At 36.9% G+C, this 22637-nt stretch overlaps 1 protein-coding gene across 22 annotated transcripts in view; it reads right to left on the bottom strand.

Annotated features, from left to right (window-relative positions):
• Positions 1 to 2409: 2409 nt before the first annotated feature.
• LOC6725157 (small conductance calcium-activated potassium channel protein) overlaps positions 2410 to 22637 on the bottom strand; it is a 57625-nt gene continuing 37397 nt past the window's right edge. For 9 of the 22 annotated variants that reach the window (XM_039297281.2, XM_016173447.3, XM_016173450.3 and 6 more), the window contains 11 exons: positions 21734 to 21953; positions 21526 to 21627; positions 17012 to 17328; positions 16735 to 16839; positions 9292 to 9427; positions 7271 to 7381; positions 6969 to 7096; positions 5474 to 5543; positions 5100 to 5201; positions 4843 to 5015; positions 2410 to 4116 (listed from right to left, as the gene is read on the bottom strand). In XM_039297281.2, the coding sequence (XP_039153215.1) occupies positions 3951 to 4116; positions 4843 to 5015; positions 5100 to 5201; positions 5474 to 5543; positions 6969 to 7096; positions 7271 to 7381; positions 9292 to 9427; positions 16735 to 16839; positions 17012 to 17328; positions 21526 to 21627; positions 21734 to 21953 (1630 nt within the window). In that variant the 3' untranslated portion in view covers positions 2410 to 3950. Of the gene's footprint in view, positions 4117 to 4842; positions 5016 to 5099; positions 5202 to 5473; positions 5544 to 6968; positions 7097 to 7270; positions 7382 to 9291; positions 9428 to 12030; positions 12167 to 16734; positions 16840 to 17011; positions 17329 to 19445; positions 19452 to 21525; positions 21628 to 21733; positions 21954 to 22637 lie in introns of all 22 variants that reach the window. The other 13 variants (XM_016173451.3, XM_039297282.2, XM_039297283.2 and 10 more) reach the window with 7 other exon arrangements.

Below are 22637 nucleotides of genomic sequence, written 5' to 3'. Positions count from 1 at the left end.
CCGTCTGTACATGTATATACGAGTATATGTATGTGTGTTGTATATCTAGATATTGTATATGTAACCATATATATGTTGCATACCCCGATCTAGTTGGGCGCACGAGAGGAGGGATTGGGGTGTGGGGGATATTTTGGGGGAAGGACCCTTTCTAGATTCTATCATGTAAATACACCAAAATGGCTGCTTCGTCACAATCCGGTTCGAAACGTTTTTCGAAAACACGAATCCAGTTCTTCATTAGCATTGGCATTGACTGGGCTATACATACATACATATGCATGTACATACATATGTATATATGTTCTATTGGACCTGGTTTGGCTAGAAGAGTTACGGTTGAAGCATGATTCTCGAAGTACCCCTTGAGCTCTACGATTCGCTGAGGAAAAGAAAGTATACAACATTTATCGATTCAATTCGATTCGATGTGAGTCTAGTTTGAAAAAAACACAAATGGACAATGTAACACAAAGCTGGACGTGGAACTCGGACCTAAAATGCTACGACAGTCAACCAAGGACATGGTGCAATACGATCCTTCAATGTGTGCCTTAGTTTTTTTTTTTTTGTTTGGAACCCAGCTCTAAGGCGGCTTAAAATCTTGCGTATTATAAATTGTTACTGTTAAATGTTGTTACTTAGGAATTCATTGTTAGTTGGTTTGCTTTTGCTTCGGTATTTTGTATAATAAAGACCTGTCTTTGGAAATTCGGTCCCTCATATCAAAGTTTTTGGTTTTTATCTCGTGTTAAAAGGTATTTTGTTGGGCTTAGGAAACCAGTTCAAACGGGAATTTGATCTTGCACCAATTAATCAATTCGATTCGATTCGACTCCATATATTGTTAATTGTATATCGATCAATAACGGTGTTATTCTGCGTATTCGTTTTAAGTTTTGTAGAATTGAAACCCAAATATGCATGAATACATAATGTTAAAGCTGGCCGCATTCCATACCGCGTATCTGAATCTGTGTGTTGCTGTGTGTTTCCGGTTCGATAATCTGTTCCGATTCGATAATCGATAATGATATCCTTAGTATTGTTCTGATCGGTTCTGTTCTGTTCTGTTCTGTTGTGTTTGGTGTGTTATCGTCTTGTGTAGATCTTTGTTATTTATTGTGATAAAGCTATTTTGACAGCAGTCTTGAACGTTCATTTCAATTTAAATATTCGATATTATAAATAGGTATACACACACTTGTTTAAGGGTTCATTTAGTTGGTTTGTCACTTGTTCCTTGTTCTCCCTTTTCATTTCTTTTCTTGTCTGGGCCTTCAGTTGTACAAATACATATAAGTTAAGACCTATCAGACAGTTGGGAAACTTTTTGGTTGCGGGGAGTTTCGTTTTCATAAATCAAAACTTAGGCCAGGGGCTTGGAGATGTGGTAAATCATTGTGTTAAAACTCCGATACTCTTAGTTGGCTTAAAGTGGACTGCATCCTATGGCTATATAATCTACAGTTTACAGATATTTTGATCCTTTCTGGCCCTGGTTCTGTATAATATGCAGAGTCTGTCTCACTGACGGGGAAACTGGGGAGCTTGTGCGAGGATGGGTGGAATTTAAGGGGAGCTGGAAGGTGGGGGCACTATTCGGGGAATTCAGTTGTATATCTTGGAACTTGGGAACCTAACAAAGCGTTAGAAGGTTGCACATTACCTAATTGTTTGTTTTCATGCTTTGATTTTTACTTTAAATAACTTCGATGCTCTCAGTTAATACTTTATAGTAAGTATATATATATATATATATATATATATGTATATATATAGTATATATAATGTTCCTTTTAGAATCTTTAGAAAATCTTTACGTAGCTCGGCCACTTCTGCTATTATGTCTACACTATTCTGCTCTATCAACTCGCTTCCGTTCACTTCGGTTAGTTACTATTATTTTCTATCTGGAGCTTGTAGTTTGTTCCGTTGTTGTTACACATTTGCCAGCTAGCTTGTATATTAATGGGATTTACTTTAATATGTTACAAAAATTCCAATTAAAATTGTTCACTTTAGTATGTAGACTATACTAAATAGTTCGTTTTGCGACTTCTTTCTTCTCATTTGTTACTCAGTTTAGTCTACGCTACTGTATCTTCGTCATTAACTTCATTCAAAAGCTATTCAGGTTCTTAATTGAGTTCATAATTCTTGGTAGAAAAGAATGGGCGAAAAACAGCAACAACGAAAATATATATGTATGTATATATACTATATATATTTTAATATATGTGTAGAAAAAGAAGACAACAACAAACTTGTTTCCTTTAAACTTGTTTCGTTAGTTTAGTTAAAGCCAGATCTACATAGTATGTATGTAGATGTTAAGTAAGAACTCACATCTTGTGTGTTTATTTTTCGTTTATCCTCGGTTATTGGGGTTCTTTTTTTCGCTATCTCTTAGTTTTTGGTTTCGCTGTTTTTGCTGTTTTCTAAATCTCGCAACATGCACTTTACAGTTAGATAGTTTTTCATTGTTCTTCTTTGGGGATTTAGTTCTTTTTCTTGTTTTTTTCCTCGTCATGCTCGTTTTGTGTATAATTGTTGGGGCTTTAATGGGTTCCTCGTATGCTTATGCTTTCACTTGCCTCGCACACACAGTCAGGTCAGACACACATCCTTCGGATACAATATATGTACACAAATTCGAGACAGACGGACACTAGAATTTGCCATGTTCGTGGATGTTTTGCAGTTGGTTGGCTGCACCGGAAGCGGAAGTGCTGGGGGTTGCAGTTCTTTAAGGGATATACGGATTTACTGGTATGGACTCTTGGTGCCAGATCTTTTGGGTTTGCTATTGCTGTTTCTGTTGCTGTTTCTGAGCGTTCATATACGTGGATTCTACATGCTGGTGCCCTACGATCTATGTCCTACATATGACCTAACTTCCTTACCAATCTGGTCCTGTACACTCGCATTCGCACACTCCCATGCACATACACACACATACGCTCCCTACATGCTATATTATGTTAAGTATTTTAGTATGCATGTACAGGCTGCCTTGGCCCAAGGTGAAATATTACAAATACGTTTAGCCTAAAACTTAGAAAAAAAAAGTTACACAATGACATATATATGTATACATATATTCTGTTTGGTTTTCGCTTATTGTATTTTTGCTTTCTTTTGGATGTTTTGTGGGGAGGCCTATATATCCATATACAGATATAGATACATAGTGTGTGTATTCTGTATATTAATATGTATATGCTAACATTTGACTTTTTTCTCATCTCGAAGAGGCTTATTTACAAAAGGCCGAGTTCGAAATTCGACTTGTAGAATTACTAATATTACTTTTACCTCTATTATTACTATAACTATGACTACTACTATTAACTACTATTATTGCATACACGTTCTCTTTTCCTAGTAAACTTATTTGAGGCAATCGGCTTGCCGCTCCCCGTCGTAATCGGTTCGTTCATCGTTATCGATTTCACAATGCCACCACTAGTTCCGGCCACCGAACCTCCGCTTCCGGTCGCTGTGAATGCGGGCGCTGAACTCGATGGCGGTACTGTACTTATAGCCATGGGCACATTCTGCTGATCGGGCGAACTGTTGCTGTTCGTATTGGTGTTTGCCAACGATTCGGCGTCCTCCGGTATCACTGGTATCGGTATGATCGGTATCATCGGTATCATCTCCCTTTCCCGCCCAATGAGCTGTTGCAAAATGTGCTCCTGCGTTTGTGACGATGGTCTCGATAGCGATTTCGATTGAAACTCCGATAACGACGGCGATAGCACGCGTTGCCTCAGCGCTGTCTCGGCCACTTCGAATTCGGGTTTAGACTTTGACGTAGACATTGATGTTGATGTGAATGTTGATGTTGGCTTTTGGGGTGCGGATGAGGTTGGCCAGAATCGATCCGGCCTTATTGTTAGCATCTCGATGTTAATCACGGAGTTGGAGCGCTCTCTTTCTGATATTCAGCTGCCGTATTTGTTGGAAGATGCGTAGCTATTAACTGCAGATCCATTTGATGGCATGTGAGTATCAGGCACTAAATGTGGTGTTCTACTAGATATAGGTGGCAAAATAGGGCTTGTTGGCCAATGGTAAGTAGCAGCGGCGTTATTGGATGAGGGAACACTTCTATGCAAAAAGCAGTATGTTAATTGTCGTTATCAAGTACACTTTTCAAAATAAATAAAAAGTTTCATTTCTTTTTCTTTGTTTAGTTTAATGGCGATGGTTTGATTCGATGCAAATCGTGAAATGTCAGAGCGTTGGAAAGCCATGAAGAGTCAATAAAGAAAAAGTGGTAAATTGAAAACCCTGCAGTTAGTGTTCGTCCAAAGATATCATCTTTCAATACAAATTATAATTAAAACAAATAGAAACGGTCAAGTAATGGCTATTGCCTGACCGTTCCTATTGATGATTGATTAAAAAAAAGCCATAATTTCCTCAATCACAGTCTTAAATCACTTGAATCTTGCATAGAAGACGTTTCTTATTTCTCTTTTGGGTAGCCACCGGGACTTGGGATGTAATTTGGAGGAATCAAGTGTGTGCAATGGACAACTACGGAATATATATTTACAAATGAGTATGCAAAATGACAGGATGGATGGATTTCTGGAATGTGGGGACCCCAATTCTCCCGTCCAGGAGACAAACGACTCGCAGACAACGAACAAAAACAAATTGAAATGACAGGCACAAGTCTCGCTTTAATGGCATTGGCATACATATGTGTGCGTGTGGATGAGGATAATGGACATGGCTTATAGACATAGACATAGACAGAGATAGATACAGACAGAGAAAGAGACAGAGACAGACATAGAGAGAGAGAGAGAGAGAGGGGCGACTCACCTAGAATGGGGAAACAGCATGGGCGCTGCATTGAACATCGATTGGGGCGTTGGCGCTTGAATGGGGGCAACTGCAGCTGTGTCAGGATGTAAAAAGTTCCGCCGCTGCTCGATCCGCTCCTGGTGCTGGGTCAGACATCGAGACAATAGGTCTGGAAGGCTTTCCATGTGCTCCTGCAAATATAAGTCACCAGTGCGGTTGGTGTGGGCGTAAGTAAATCACTGGGCAAATACAACACTCCCGATTGTTTGTCATACTTGTATGCTCTGCATTTTGTCCTCTAGGTTGGTTAGACGCTCTTCGATGGCATCCTGACGGCTAGACATGTCCGATATTATCTCGTAGACCGTGTTTTGTGTCTGCGAATGGTATTCACACAATCACAAACATGCATTGCACATCGGCTCATTCACATGTGACGTGAATACTGTACACAAAGCTGCACATTCGAACTTTGATTAATTAAATCTCGTTTTGACATTCACGATGGAATAAAATAACTCTTACAAAATAAGCGACAAGCAATTTGGAAAATTATGTAACGGAAACATCGCTGACTACGAGTAAGTTATCGATTCGTGCACGATTATCAAAGTTCGATTGTATGTTTTCAGTTCTGTTCTATAGCTACCTTGGCCATGTCAGTTATTGTGTTTGCATTATCCATTAGTTTGCGCTGATCCATTTTAACTTTTCGCAACCTAAATCGCATTGGAAGAGTCATCAATATTACAGAGAACATTATTTAAATAAAATATGATAGATCGCCAACACATAACACTAATTAGGGCTTTGCTCACATAATAACCACATTCACACACGATTTTTCTTTTTTTTTTTGTGGAAAAGATTTTTCGTTTCGTCCAGCCGAAAACTCACTTTTCATTCATAAGATTCACACAAATAGAAAATTTACAAATCGGACCAATAGATAACAGAGTGCTTCGAAACGTTATAATTAGAATAAAATGTTTGTGTTTTATTTTTTCTTAGTTTCGAATCACACAGCTATTAGATAGAGTTCTCTGAAAATATTATTTATTTGATTATTATTTTTTGGTGTGTAGAATTCGTTGTGCCGTAGTTGATAGAAGGATTATTTTGGAGTAGGAAAAAAGTCCATATTCGGGCGTTAAAATTGCAGAAAATCGTATCGTGAAAGTATCATCATATCATTCGGCTGATCCCTAAGCCATTTCCCGTGTGAAAATAGTGGGGCGGTTGGATGGAACTAAGACGATTCACAGGATTCGGTGGAATGGATTACGGCTTGAATTTTGGACAGACAAGATGATTCAGGTGTTACGAATGCTATGGAATGCTGTGTAACATATTCAATTCGTTCATTAGGCAGTCGTATGATAATGTATGATATCGTATATGACACTGGGCACTAGGCAAAAGCACAGATGATATTGCGATAGTTTTAGATACGAGATTCTAGAATATTTAACGCAGCATGCTAGGTTATGTGGCTAGTCTCGGTTATTGCATAACGTAAAAACAGGGCTTTACAACCTATTTACAGGCTAGTAAAACGAGTTCAATCATTTGTGGTTTCAACATTTCAGTTTAGTACTTGGTATTATCGTTTTTAGTATTTTGATTAGTTCGTTTTAGTTTTTGTTTTGTTTTTTTCGTTTAGGTTTTACTTTCTTTTCGTACGGATGTATGTACAGATTCTGATGGATGGCTTTCCCAAAGCTTTTCTACGATTATTGATGGGCACAAAGATGAGTCTAATAATGAAGGGGGGCATCAGTACAGGGTTACTTTTGCGAACTGACAGTGATTTTCATTGTTATTTTGTTAGCTAATCTGACAAACATAGTACGTACAGAGGGAGTTATGTGGACAAATGAGAGTTAGTTTCACGAAAATGTAGACTGAGAGACAGAAAAGAGACAGAACATAAACAAACAGAGACGACCAATGATATTTCCCCATTCCAAAGACCCGAAAACTTCTACACGATCTGATATCATTTTGGCTTTAAGTTGGGTTTAGTTGTTCTTAGGCACTCTTTTTCTTTTAGTTATTATCTTTTCGATTGGTATTTGTTCTTAGTTGTTGGTTGGTTGGTTGTTTGGTTGATTGTTTGTTGATAGATCTCTAAAAATACTCACGCATATATAGCTAGAAGGAACTTTCTTTGGTGGGTTCTTACACGGCCGGGATTAACCCGTTTTACTAGTCTTGTATGTTTGTAAATGAGCCAAGTTTCACGCAGAACATTCGCCGCAGCATTTTTCAGCTAAATTTTGGTCCAAAGAAGAAACGTATACAAAGTAATTAGAATGCATATGTATATAAATGGTACATGGTATATGGTTTTTGATGTGGTATTCGTTATATAGTATATATGATACGTCGCATCGGATCAATTCGAATCGGATCAGAATCTTGAGACTTGGAACACGATCAATACCCGTTTGGTCAACTGCGTGTCCATCATGAAGTTGTGCACATGCTTCTCGGCACGGGTCAGCTCCAGTTTCCGCGAGACAACGGCCACCAGTAGAGCCGTACAGCCGGCGCCCTGCAACGACGACGTGGAGAGTGGTGAGTTTGGGCATTGAATTTCGAAAAGCGCGCGCAACTGAGGTGAGTTTCGAACTGATCCAAGATCATAGATCTGAGATTCAAGATCTGGGATCTGGGACTCCCGGACACCCAACTCCGTAAGTGCATTTAGTTGGTCTATACAATTTGTTCAGCTACCAAAGCGGTAAAAAATTAGTTATATTTAATATGACTCTCTACTACCGATTGAGTAATTTCCACAATATACGTTTGAACAAATCCCAAATATATTTATCGATTACTATGATTACCATTGTAAGAAATACTGCCAGTGACGGGCTAAAAATAAAGATAAGTACGTGTGAAATATAATGACCAGCTCGCCACACTCGTAGAAGACAAGAAATGTGGCCAAATTAGCTGAAATTGGCAAATGGTCAAAGGCAATTTTCTTAATTGTGACACAATTGCACTCATTTTCTCTGATGCTAGCTTTATTTCTTCTTTTTCTTTTCTTTTTGTGGATAGTGGGTAGTTTAAGTGGTTTTTGGGGGTTGGGTGCCCGGCCATCTGTAATGCCAGTTGGTTATTTTCACTTTTGGTTTATGCATTCAAAATGAAAGTTGCTTTTGTTTATCAAGTTATATAGTCCAGAACTTTTGTTGTTGCTCTCACAATAGATATAGTAATTTTATGGATGTTACAACATGTATATATGTTATGTTTCAGTTGGTTCTTTTCTTTTCTTTCTTTTTTTCTTCTATTTTTTCACTTTGTTATTTTATTTGCTTCTCGATGGTTGAATGATTAATGGGTGAGTGGGTTGAATGAGTTTGGATGATTGGAATGGCTATCTTCTAATTGAAATTACGATGTAGATGGGATCGATTGAAATGCAGCAACGTTTTTGGATTAGAGTTTTGAGATACGGAGTTGGATGTGGGGTTTAGATTAGATTTCGGATTAGAGTAATATCAAAAGAGTTAATCGATTCGGGCGATTCGGCACATGTCTATATGTAATACAACAGTTAGAGGTGTCTGGCAGAGAGTTACATACACACATAAGTACGAAACAATTAGCTAGGGAACAAAGTTGAAACCATAAATCACGATTCATAGTCAAGTTAGGAACGGAAATATCTATCATAGCTTTATTACTTTTGTTTGTTTTTTTTTTTTTTTTAATTTTTTTATTTTTGCATTTTTTATACTTTGGTTATTTTGGCTACTACGACATGATAAATATCTCAAAAAGTCTAAGAAATAAGCAGATAGTCATACGACCGGTAGTGGGGAAAATCGAAATATAGGCATATATGTAGATGGAAGAGAGCGAGAGAAGAAAGTAAGCCACACAAAAGCAGAACTGTATAAAAGGTGAAGAGAGATAGAAGAATGGAAAATACGTATTTAATTCGATTCCTATACTGTTCACTATGCCTCATCTGCGATTTATTTGGAACGGTTAAGGTCGGTGGTTTCTCGATCTTTTCCAGACTTCAGACTTTTTGGGGCTCGAAAATGGCTCAATCTGATCTCAGTTGATCTCAGGCTGAAAACATGCGGTTAGGTTGTCGCCTCGAATTGAGGTGCTTAAGCTTTTTTTTGGTGATTCATCTAGGTATTTGATATATGTATGTACAGTTAACTAGAAATTTGACGATTCAGGTGAGTTTAGATTTATCATTGTGTTCATATTAAAAGTGGCGGCGAGGGGCGGTTGTGGTGGGCGGGTAAACATTCGTATGCAGTTTATGTAATTATTTACACGTGATATCTGTTCTAGTTTGAAACATCTGGTTTTTAAATAATATTTCTATTTTGTTTGTTTTTTTTTTTTTTTTTTTTTTTTTTGTTTAATACATATTTCTTGATTGTTATGTTGTGTGCAATTGTTGGTAATATTTTGTTGTTAAAAACTCACCATTATTCCTGTACTGACAGCGATACCACGTCCACAGTACGTATTCGGAACAATATCACCGAAACCAACACTCAAAAATGTTATCGCTATCAGCCACATTGCATTCAAAAGATTCGCATGTTCTTCATCATGAAATCTGTTCCATAAACCAGCACGCGTTTTTATATATTTTGGTTTTTTTTCATATACATTTGTTTCGTTCGAAATATATATAAAGGTATATATATATTTGAATTGGTTATGGTTTTTTTTATGGATTTAATCAGTTGAAGTTTCAGTTTCAGTTTCATTTTCAGTTTCAGGGGTCAAATTGAATACACGCGTTTATATTTTAAATGAAAGGGAAAGAGAGATAGAGAAAAATATCGTATTGTTGGCTTAATGTTCAAAAATAAACTATAAGAATCCATTAAGAACTAAACTGGCACAGGTAAAACTGGTTAAATTAGTAGAACGTAAAAGTCGAACGCATATCGTAACAAAAAGAAAAACATAAAAAAACAGTAAGGCGAACGGAAACGAAAGGAAAAACAATTGTGGAAACGAAAAGTAAAAGTTAGAATGGGCATTCTGCATATAGGAAAACGAGATTAACAACAAATGGACGAGTAAACTGGTGAGCGCACACAATACAGTGGTCCAAAAAGAGTTTCATGGGAGTTGGTTTCTTTCAATATATTTATTGTTTGTTTTTTTTTTTTTTTTTTTTGGGAGAGGGGGTGATTTTTGGCATTTGGATATATCGAGATGTTGACAGTTATGTACGCAACCGTTAATATATATGTATATATGTACAACCATGGGAGTTTTTTGCCCGTTTAAAGCTTGCTGTACAAAAGTGAGAGTTGAAATTATATATACATATGTATATAATTTTGATGAATTCTAGTGATTCGATTCTCTTAATGAAGAAGGCTTCTAGGGGGCATAAAATAATTCAATTTAATTTTCAAGGCTCACACATACACACACACACACGCCCACACACACAGAGCCATTCTTGCGCACTCACACTCACACAGACAGCTAAGTCTGCACATTAATAGAATTTGCCGGAGCTGTCAGAAAAGATTTGTTTTGATTTTGTTTTTGTTTTTGTTTTTTGCCAGGAAGCGAAAACTTTTCTCGTTTTTTCCTCCGCTTCCTCTTTAAAGTACATACGTGTTTGTGTATGTGTGTGTGTGTGTCAGGATTTTTTGTTTTAGTTTTCGCTGGCAGAAAAAAGGACAAAGGGGAAAAGTTACATTGTTATCTGCACTCTTTAATGCTGCAAAAACACACACACACGCACAAGCACACATGGTGATTATGTACATATATTTAAATATATATAATGTATACTTATGGTAATAATACAGTACTCACACACACACACACGCATACAAAGTGGGTGGGTGGTCACATATACATGTATTTTTTTGGTGATGATTTACAACAGATTGCCAGAGTGTGTGTGTGTGTGGTAGTGTGTGGGCGGAGAACTCGTGTGATTGTGTGTGAGTAGTAATCGCAGCCTGACTGAAAACAAAAACCAGATAGAGCGAGATGGCTATAGATATAGAACTATAGCTCGACATTTGCTTTCCGCTTTTTTCAGTTTATTTTGGCTTTTTGGGTCCTGTTGTTTTTGGCGACGTTTTGGGCAGACAAAACGGCATCTAAACTATGTGCGCTGGAATGTATGCTACGAAAAATGGATATGGGTTCATACTCCTGTTTGTGTGGGCGGGAGGCTCCACCATAACGGATTTTGGATATTTGAATTTGAATTTATAACTGAGGAGGGGTTAGCATTTCGAGAGCATCGAGAAGATAGGTCAGGGAATACGCCCGCACAAGTACACAGCAAATAAAAATTGTACGTTCGTCAATACACAAGCACAAGCACATATACCAGAAGATGAGGAAGTTTGTTTTTGTACGATATCAGTGATTTTTACTTGTATATCACTGTAAAATATTTGTAGTAACTGAACTTATGCTCATAGAGTTCCAGACTTGTATTCTAAATTTATCGATATCTGTGAACGGGAATTTTCCGCAGGAAATACAAAGAAGTATCGAATTGCTGGAGACTTGGAGATCTGGCACAATTTGTTTTCTGTGTAGAGCGAAGTGTGTGTGTGTGCGTGCGTGTGTTTGGCTTGATTTGGCAGGTACAATTACTATAAAATACTATATATGTATGTGCGGAGCGGGCGTTTTCTGTTCTGTTCTCATCTGTTTTGTTCTGTATTATTTTCATTCTTTTTTTCGGGGGCGCCTCAATGGCGGCTACTTTTCTGGGCAACCCCCCTTTTATTATCATTCTTCTCCACCTCCTTCTCTTCATATTCTACTACTCCTCTTTGGCTTGCGATGGGTTTTGATTTCTCATATTTTTATGCATGAAAGTTTGCTGTTTGCTGTTGTTGTTGCTGTTTTCTTGTTGATGATGATGTATGTACTTGTTGTTGTAGTTGTTTTAGTTTATTGTTTATCTGGTTATATAATTTCTTTATAGTTTGTATATAGATATATATATATGTAGATATATATATACATTTTTGCAACTGTTCTGTTCTGTACTGTTCTATTTTTGCTATTTATTTTCATTTACTTTGTTTTTGGTATTTTTTTAATGTATTATCGGTATCATAAATGGAGTTTCTGGGAGTCTTTGGTTTTGGTATTTCTTGAAAGGTTTTTTGTTTTATGTTTTTTTTTTTTTTTTTTTTGAGGTTTTGAGGAAATACTTACCACCATGCCGCAGGTGAGGGTGATACCGCGTCCACAGTACGTGTTTGGCACAATGTCGCCGTAGCCGACACACAGAAATGTGATGGCCGTTAGCCACATGGAGTTAAGCAAATTCGCGTGCTCCTCATCGTGGAACCTTTTTTTTATGCGGATCGAATCGAATTGAATCGTATTGGATCGTATCGTTTTTTTTTTTTTTTTGTTTGTAATTGATCGGCATTGTGGGAATGGGGTACGATTTTCAGTCAGTTCGTTTTATCATTTATGATACGTTTTATTTTTTGGTTTGGTTTATTTGATATTTTAATTGCCGTTTTGATATGTTTCGTTAGCGGTTTAACGTTTTTGCGGTTTTCAGTATACAAAAATATATATAGAGAATTCGGTATTTCAGATGCGTAGTGCGTATTTCGTATGCGTATTCAAGTTGCGGTTGTTTATCGGTTGTTGTTTGGTATTTTTCATATATATATTCGATTTCATACATTTTTGTTGATATTTTTTTTTTTTTTTTGCAATTTGTGGATACAGAAGAAGGGTGAGAAGTGGAGTAAACAAATAAACAGATGTGAAATTATGTGAACATTTTTTGTAAAAATTTTTACTATTATTTTTGTTTTGGTTTTGTTTTCCAGAAAAATTAAGAATACAATTTGGTAAATTTTTTTCATATTTTTAGAAAATTTCCATGTATTTCAAAAAAAATACGCATAAATACCAAATAAATTAATATAAATTAAATAATTCAATTACAAAACGCAAAAATAAAAAACAAATTCGATAAGGAAACAAAACAAGAAGAAAGAAAGAAACTGAAATTCAGGAGGAAAGTAATTTGCTTTATCTTTTTGGATTGTTTTCATCTTTTTGGGCAACGAATTGAAAGTCCTCAATAGAATTTAAGAGCGAGATAGTAAGATAGATTGAAAGGTACGGATAGATAGATAGGTAGATAGATTTTTTGTTAAGGGGGCTGCGGGGTATAATTTTGTAATATACAATGACATGAATAATATTGAATAATAATAGTTTGGATAGTAGTTTTGGCAATTCGATTACAACACTTGCTTCGGCATCGGTTCAAAAACTGCTTTCCTCTCATAATACTCCTTCATCCTCTTTCTGCTCCTCCTTCTCATTCCTCCGCCTCATCGACCTCCTCCTCCTCCTCCTGCACTTTTTCATCTTCTCCACCTCCTTCTGTAGGGGCATGAATGTCTGATTGGAAAGGGGCTTTGGGCTTGGGCTTGGGTTTGGGATTTGGGTTCTGTGCTGGGTCCTCCAACTGATAACTCTCGATCTGAACGGCACAGATGCACATACTTCGCACTCACACAAAACGGCGCACACTTGTGACTACATGCAAATCGACTAAAATGGCCCAACAGAGAGCTTCCCCGTGATAACCTGCTGTTCCACCTGAAGAGGCTTACCACCTGAAGCCCTAGAGATGTGGCCACTAAATGCCGAAGCATGCCTGCCGACACAGCTCCGTTGGGTGCCGTTTTCAATGGGCGAGTGGGTGGCTGCTTGTGAATGGATGGTATAAGCAATTTGCCAAGGAAAAGTCATAATGAATGCCAAGAGCTCGTACACCGGCAAATGAAATTCGTACTTTGATATTCTAACTATAATTGGCATTGGAAGCCTGAAATCGTTTTTTGCTCTTTCTTTAAATGCGCTCAAGGTCACACTGCACACAAAAGTGTGGTGTGACCATTCATTCTGACCAAAATTATTTTCAGAGCTAAAATTTATAATTCACTTGGTAAGTGAGTGTCAAAAGAAAAATGATTTGGTTTTCTCAGTGTATGAGGGTGTTTGTGTGCTCAGTGTTTGTAAACACCCTTTTAATGCTGGGAAAAATCTCGAGATTTCACCTGTTATTTGCCAAAAATGTTCAACCTAAATTCCCTGCCCTATATCTAACTCACATAGCTTTGATCCGAGCTGAGCAGAGCATGCATGATTGGTTAAGATACATTTTCCAGGGATCTCCAACATTACGCACATACACATACTGACACACATACAGACACAGATAGATAAATGAATAAAACAGAAATTAAAGTTGGGACCTCGACAGGACCCGGCTAAAACGAAAATAACAGACAGATCGGAAAATAAAGTTTTAGGAAATTCAGAACCAATTCTACCAATTTCTACAGAAAAAACATTGAGATACGAATTAATTATGGTATTCGAAACACAATTCAACATCGTTACGATAAATACATATGTATACGTTTGTTTTGTGTGTTGGTGTTCGATTCCTCGATTTGAAATTGATGGACATAAATATGCAGGTACTCGTCGTATTTATTTTTCATTTATTTCTCACTGAACTTCTCAGTTGTTCGTTGGCCAGTCCAGTCTATCGCCATGTGCCAAAAATAATGCCAAGTAATGAAATCGTGGGAAAGCAAAATCAGAAACAAATCGAGCGGAGGATGTGACACGCAAATCAATACGTGTCACTCATCTGAGTCGAAAATGAAATGAAAGTGGGGAATATTTATATGGCACATATAGTAGTGGTAGGATAAGAAGAAGAAGATGAAGAACAAGGAGGAGGAAGGTACGAGTGCTTCTGTCTCTTTTTATCTTCTCTGTTTTTTTTTTTTTTGGCTGTGATTGACCGATTTCGAACATGCCTCTGTTTATTTATTTATATTATCTTATGGATCCAACTGCACAGACATGTGAGGATATATTAGCTATAGGAACAACGCAACAATAAGGACGACAACAACAACAGCAGCAACAACAACAACTTATGGAGAGGTGTATATGCTTTCGTCACGAACTGAAACACAGCTGTTGGACCTATCGGTTGGCTCTTTCGAGATAGGATCCCTATTTGGATGAGTGGTATTCGTTTTCTGTTTTCATGGCTTTGTTTTGGGTTAACACTTGTTTCAATATTATAGTTGGTTACATATATATGGATGTTTAGATATGATCTACAGCAATGCAGGCGCAGTACAATCCACAATTTGAATTTAAAGCTTAATTGATTAAATAAATATGCAATGTAACAATGTTTTTGGTTTTTTGTCATTTTTCTTGTTTTGTTTCGTTTCCCAAAACTAAACAGCAACAACAACAAGAAAAACATAAGGAACGTGGTAAGTCCACAAACAAATTTAATTAAAAATATAAAAACTGGAAGAACAACTGAAATATGTAGATCAATGTGAGAGTGAAAGAGAGAAGAGAGAGCTTGAAAGAGGACAGAAGCAGGGAGTCCAAAGGATTAAGTCGAAAGAGAGAGCGAGAGCAACGTATGGTGCGCCAATTCAATTACAAAGGGTGTCATCAAACAGGATTTCCCTTGGAAAGTCAAGAAGAATTTACTGAAGAGCAAGTTGAAGCGAAGTAGAGCGAGAGAGAAAGGTAGACTGAGCTAGCATACAACGTTGAAACATAAAGATTTAAAGTTTAAAAAATACACAAAATTGTAAATGGGACATTACAGGCATAGGGATTAATATGAAAGGATATATGTAAGTTCTAAGCGCGATACAGAGAAGAAAGATGAGCTCTGAGCGACCGATTTTGTTTAATTTGCATATGAGGCATTACAGTGTGGCTGCATTTAAAGTTGATACCGTGCGACACTAAGAAATTTCGATATCGATAGCAATTGCATGCCTCATCTTACTTCTCTGTAAAGTCACGTTCAATTCTTCTTACTGCCTCTCCAATTCTAAGTGGTGTATTTTGTATTTTAGAGTTCAACTGTACTAGTGTGTGCGCTTTTTGCTTTGTTGTTGTTGTCCCCTTCCCCTCGATAAGTGCAGGACGACAATCAACTTTCATCGAATATATCGATAAGTTGTCAGTTGTCAGAAAAGGGGAAAAGTACAGGCAAGATAAATGTAAAAAAGCAATCAGCAATCAGGGTTCTTTCTGGGTGGATAGGGGAAGGTGGTAAAAAACAAGCGAATCCGAATGCCAAATGTAAATAAATTGAAACACATGCAAGCATTATCCATTATCCAATCGTTCGCTACGTGACAGTGACAATTGCATTTCGATTGTTACAGATTCGCATTCGAACTCGTTTCTGTTTTGGTCTTTCGTCGGGGATTTGGTTTTTTATATGTGTATGCGGATAAAATGCAAGCTACATGTAAATTCTTTAGCACGTATGAATAAGCAACAATGCACATTCGCTTTATTTTTTTTGTTTATCGTGTAAGTTGTAAGCCGTGGCTGTGCCTTAATCCCCATTTCCCCTTTTTTTTCGGACTTTAAAATGTGTTCGACAACTTGTTTTATACAGGAGTATAAAAAAAATTACAAATACAACTTGTGACGAAGATGCTTTAGTTTTCGAGTTTTTGAGTTTCTTGAAATAGACATTACGTAATGCTTGGCACATATATTATGTACATACATACATTGATATTAAATACATAGTTATGTCAAAGTATTAGTGGCAAACACATTGAATCAGAACGGTTAACGGAAATGGCGTTCAGAGAAAAACTTATGAAAAATACGGATAACGCAAAACGGAGCACGGAATAGGAAAAAACGATAAAACCGAAAACAAACGAAACCAATTAACCATTGAGACCAAAACGAAACGAAAGCATAAGTACAATTGAAAATATAAAGGTAAATAAAAAGGAAAATCAAAATCGCTACAAGAAGAAATATCATATCATAAATTCAATAATAGAATAAGGCCATTACCTTTCGCACTGACGCAGCGTCCACGATGCAATGATCCACAGCGAGACCATGAAGACCAATAGAACCGTTCCCGGACATATTGTCATTAGAGTTTTTAAAACGAATCTGTAAGGGAGAAGTAAATAAGGAAATTTGAAATAAATTACATTACATTATCGGAAGATGCGCACAGGGTGACCGAAGCTTTATTTGAAACACAGTGTGACCGTGCGGTTTCGTACAGTTTTCATAGGAGACGAATGCTTTACTTTTTTGATTTGATTTGAATTGAACTCACCTTGTGTTAAAATTAATCCTATTGAGAGCGCCAATGCTCCGTGATGATGCATCTGTGAATAGCTTTGAATGCAGCAGCATTACGCGGCAGATTAAATATAATCGAAGGAACATAGGTAATGATAAAGCTACGTCATATGGCACCATTTCGGTGCCAATTGTTTTATTCTTATTGGCCAATTTCGTCGTCCACTGGAAATAGTATTCGCCAGGAATTGGATGTATAGCGCATATAAAAAGTTCTAACCCTATTTGACTAATTCGTTGCCATGTCATTGCGATCCTCCAATCGTCAGCGCAGTTATCTATCATGAATAACTGCGGTTTTCGATTACGATTGGAATTATAGTCGCATTTCGATATAGATACATGGGGTATAGATATACGGTTATTAAGTTCGTTGGTTCGTTGGTGTGTGCCAAAAAGAAAAAGAAACGAGAAGGGAAGAAAAAGGAGAACACGTATATAATTTATTAATTATAATTGGAGATTTATTGATTGGTTTTTGGTTTTTTTGCGACTAAACAAAAATGAATTACACTCAAATATACGAGCATGAATTATTTGACAAGTACAACGTCAATGGTGTGTATGTGTAGGTGTGGGTGTGGGTGTGGGTGAGCGGGTGTCGAGTGTGTGTGCCTACATGTGTATGTATATATGTGTGTGTTAATGGTTTCTGTTTTAGTGGTGGAAGCAATTCCTGAGTCAAGTTCAAGTATCGTAAGCTTTGGAATCTCCTCTGAAATTCATTTCGTGTCTTATGTTTTATTTCTTGTTCATTAGTTGGTGTAAGTATAGATGTAGGTGTATGTGTGCTTTGGTGCATGTGTGAGTGCAAGTACTTACTAGAAAGCAGCGTGCGTGTTTTCGTGTAATTAGCACATTTCACTCGATATCGTTCTCGTTTTCTTGGTTGCTGTTTTACCTTTATCCTTTTTCTTTACTTTCTCGTTATCAAATCAATTTTTATAAAGTTCAATGTTACCCCACACTGGATTTAGTTGGTGGTAAGCCTCCCAGCCCTAAACTGCATTAATCTAAAGTTCGCAGTGCAATTAGGCCATAGATATGCACAAACAACTATAAATATCACAACATCTAGGCAGAGTAGAAATGGCAAAATATCGTATTTATCAATGGTTTCACAGTTGGATCGATAATATCGATAAATCTGGATATTTCCCCATCCCAAATGCAGTGGCTATTCGCACAACAATCTAAATGATGTGCATTTTCCCTTTTGTTGAGGAAAGGCATGGTCTTCTGATTTTCGTGTCTTTCGTTTTTAATTGCATATGAGCCATTCGCAAGTTAAGCCGACTGATTAATTGATTATCGATTTGCGACAAGGTCTTTTGGGAAGGTCTCACCTAGCTCACATTTACAAAGTCCTGTGTTCTCTCTTTGGTTTGGCCAAACTCTGATGTTTTTGCCTCTAATTTTGGTGATAGATGGGTTTGATGTTTGATAGTACACATATATCGATTAATATATATATATATTTAGTGTCGACTTAGCAATGGGAATGCTCATATGTATGCGGGTATGCTTGTATGTATGCTGTGCACATGTCCATCTATGCATAATATGCAAGCCGATTGGAAAGAAACGTTTCTAACATGATATACGGAATATTTTTTAGAAATTCACTTCACAATAAACATAAAGAGTAAGGATTGAACAACTTTTTAATGACAGTATTTAAGGCTTGTAAGTTATCATTTATCGTTCCAAGACCAAAGAAAAACCATTCTCAAAAGATTTATGTTAAAATTTTCAAGTTAGTTAAAATTAGGATAAGGCATTTAAATAACCACCGTACGCTTAAACATTTCCACAATCGATTCGCACATAGCCAGTGTTTACTGTGTACTGTATTCTGCACTGTACTGCAAGACAAGGTGAGATTGCGGTTGGGTGGTTTGGGTGGTTTCTGGGTGCAAAGCTAAGCCACAATTTTCGCTATATAACAGCCAAGCGGTTGCCTTTGATCTTGGATGGCGTGTGACAGTATTATTTGTATTTTTAACTGCACTTTTTGTTTTTAGTTTCATAAAAAAAAACGCAAAAAAAATGTATATATACACTAGACACGATACAGACGCGGTTCAGCTAAACATCGACTTTAAGTTTGCATGGTTGCTGCTTTTTGGCTTCAGTATGCAATTTTGGATATATATAGTATATATGGTATATATAGATATAACCAATCTAAGTACGATCTATGGATTGTCTACTCTAGGCATGTTTTGTTGGTTCGGTTTTCGGGTTTTTGGTTTTTGGTTACTGTTTTTGGTTTTTGATTTGAGTTGGTTTTGGTATTGGTATTGGTTGCTTCCGTATATGGTACATAACACTATGCATGGATTGACTTGGATTTACTCACAAATATTGAAGTATGTATGGTAGATATTATAATAAGTATTACTTACTGAATTCTGCAAAGCATAATGGAAGGTAATTACATATTAAAATTTTACTCTTAAACGTCAACATTAATTTGGGGGGGTAAACATTGATTCGGAGTTATTATTATAATAGAGAGAGAGAGAGAACAAATTGTGTGAAGAGAATACGAATTATGAGATTTCTGAGGGGGAGGTTCTTTGTATATAAATATATATATTGAAAGTATATCAGCTGACTGACTGGTTTGATTGATTGACTGGTTGATTGACGACTGGTTTGGTTGATTGATTGACTGACAGACGACTGATCAATGACCTGGCTTGATTGAATCATGGGCATGGAAATGGTTAAATGCAGTTGTGAGAGTTTTGGGTTTTGGGATTTATATTTTGTGGTTTTTGCTATTTCATTTCGATTGCGATATCAGGAGGCTGATTTGCGGACTGTCATATCGAGTTAGCCATATCGCGTTATCAATATGGAGACATTAATTACCAATCCAAATTCGATCACTGAACACAGGACTTTGTCCCTACATTTGAGTATTTGAGTTTTAGTCGATGAAGCTAACGAAAGTTCAGGGCTTTCGAGTATCTTCCACTTCTCTTCGGTTTTATTCGCGTATGTTGCTAATAGATAATATTGTTATCAATCATGTTGTAGTATATAATTATGTATTGTATTTATGTTTTAAGATATAATCAATAGAATTACGAACTAGTCAAATAGATGCTCCCATGCTGTCTACGTATTTCTAAGTTCCAAAAGAACGAGCCCCAACCGATAAAAATTGCAAATCGGTTGGGGTTGTGTTCTCTATTGCTATATATAAATGTATTTAACTCATGCCAACAATAAATTTCAACACATGTCTTAACTAATTTATTGGAATTTCGTGGATTGTTTTTGTAAGGTAAACGAAACGAGAAAAGTAAGGCGAAACCAATAAGTTGAAGAAGAGGAAGTAGAAGTGGAAATTGTATAGATTATTTATAAGTATATATCTTTATATATATATATATATATAAATATATATATAAGAATCATATATATATATGGATCATATATATCAAAATATTTGAGCAAATTAAACAAATTATAGTGCTGTACATGCAACTGGTATTTGAAGCGCATATTGGAGGTAAACGAGTACGAAACGATTTTAGTATGGAATGGAAATAGTTTTGTCAATATTTCCGGTCTATATCATGTTTTCGGGATTTGCGTTAAATGGAAATGATACCAAAGGAAAACGAATGCTAAAACAGGGCAACATGTGATTGTCAATAAACAAAAAGAAATTAATATTATGAATTTTAATCATAGTTATAGGTTATTAGATTTACGAAAAATGGGCTCAATTGGATTATTTTTTATATGAAATTCAAAAGCGAATAATTGGAATAAAAATACAACTTTGGTGAGTATATTGATTGTGGTGGTCAAGGTGAGTTGGGTGAATGATAATGGTTAGCTTTATGTACAGTGTTTCAGCTTTCATAATTTCATTTCTTCAGATTCTTGGAGGTGGAATGAAACTCTCTTCATATTCTTGTACAGGTACTTAGATGTCAGATGTCCAGAGAAATGGCGAAATGGAACGAGGGGGGACGGGGGACGTGGGAAGGTGGATTGTGGAATGAACGAATGGGAAACGGAACCGGAAACGGGTTGTCACTTTCAAACACACTTACACCAACTTTCACCACACATGCACTCTCTATCGCCCTTCCATACACTGGCTCACGCGCCCAATATGCGGGAAACACAGTGAAAGTAAAAGGAAAAACAATGGAAAGTTAATCGAAATCATAACCAGATACATGAAATCGTTTTCAACAGCAAACGAACAAACAAACAAACAATCTAACTAACAAACATACAAACAAACCGAGATGGCGATGATGACTGGTGGCCAAAGGATTTCGAGGGTTTAGCATGACCATATAGGGGCATTTTCGGATAGGGATTTATCGGGGGCTCTAACGGTATTATGGTGACAGTGAGCGAGAGTGACGACGGCAACGTTAAACAGTTAACGATGACGACCATCAGCAAGAACATCAATAACATCTGGAAGAGAAGAATACAATTTGCACTCACTCTCACCTGCACTTCCAAAGCATGGTAAGCTACTATAAGTCCTAAAAGAATCACAGTCGAAACAGATATTAAGGTTTTTAACGCTGTCGAGTAGAACGATGCCTGAAAATGGAGTGAAAATACGGATCAACAGATTAGTCCTGGCTGCTTTTCTTTTAGCTAGATTTTAATTTTTTAATAACATAACATTTAGATGGAGAACTCTCACCTTTGTGTAGACACCGGCACTGCTCAGTTCGTTTTCGATAACCATCACGATGATCCCGAACATGCCCATGACCAGGGCGTAATCGCTGATCCGTTTGCGCTTCTCGAAGAGGGCTTTCCTCTTTCCCAGGCGATAGCCCACATTGGGTTTGTGTTTGGCCGAGTTTGTTGATGGCTTCCTGGACGTATTGCCGCCAGTAAGAGCACGTTCTTCCATATACCTGCGGGGTTATTCGAGTTCAATCAGATGGACGATGGCTGCTCCAGAGCCCACACTCACTAACACACTCCCCTGTCCCATCAACTCACTCCATTCTTCCATTCGCCCCACTCCCATCTGGGATATATATCCATTCTGTTCTGTGCTACATAGACCACTACCAATAAATCGATGGTTAGCTACTTTAATTAAAGGACGACGTGTTGGGTATGTAATTATAGTGGTTGACACTATACTCTATTCTATTCCATATGGATGCATGGATGGTCGTGTTGTGAAAAACATTGTTCAAATTGATGTAGTTCGATTTGTATAAATATTACACAAGCCACTATATTTCCATTTGGTTATTTTTTGTTTTGATTTAATCTCCTGTTGATGCTTTGACTGCATTTTCACACCTTGTTTATTTTCTTTGATGCCGTGATTTTTCATTTATTTTTCCAACGTTTTACCTTTCAGCATGTGTGTATATGTGTGTGTGTGTAGAGCGTCTAAACGTGTCCGTCCAGTTAAGCTATTTTAATTCCCTGCCATGAATGATGCTATTTAGGGATTGAAATCAAAAGCTACTTGTGATGGTCCATTTATTTATTTTTAGTCCACTAATGAGCCTTGTTTTCTATTTGGGATGCGCTTGATGTAATTTACATTGAGTTTTGAGAAAGGAATATGCTATATTTAA

This window comes from Drosophila simulans, chromosome X (genome assembly GCF_016746395.2).
Source record: "Drosophila simulans strain w501 chromosome X, Prin_Dsim_3.1, whole genome shotgun sequence".
Lineage (NCBI taxonomy): Eukaryota > Metazoa > Arthropoda > Insecta > Diptera > Drosophilidae > Drosophila > Drosophila simulans.
Note: the sequence above shows the minus strand (reverse complement) of the source record. Positions and strands in the feature narration are given on the sequence as shown.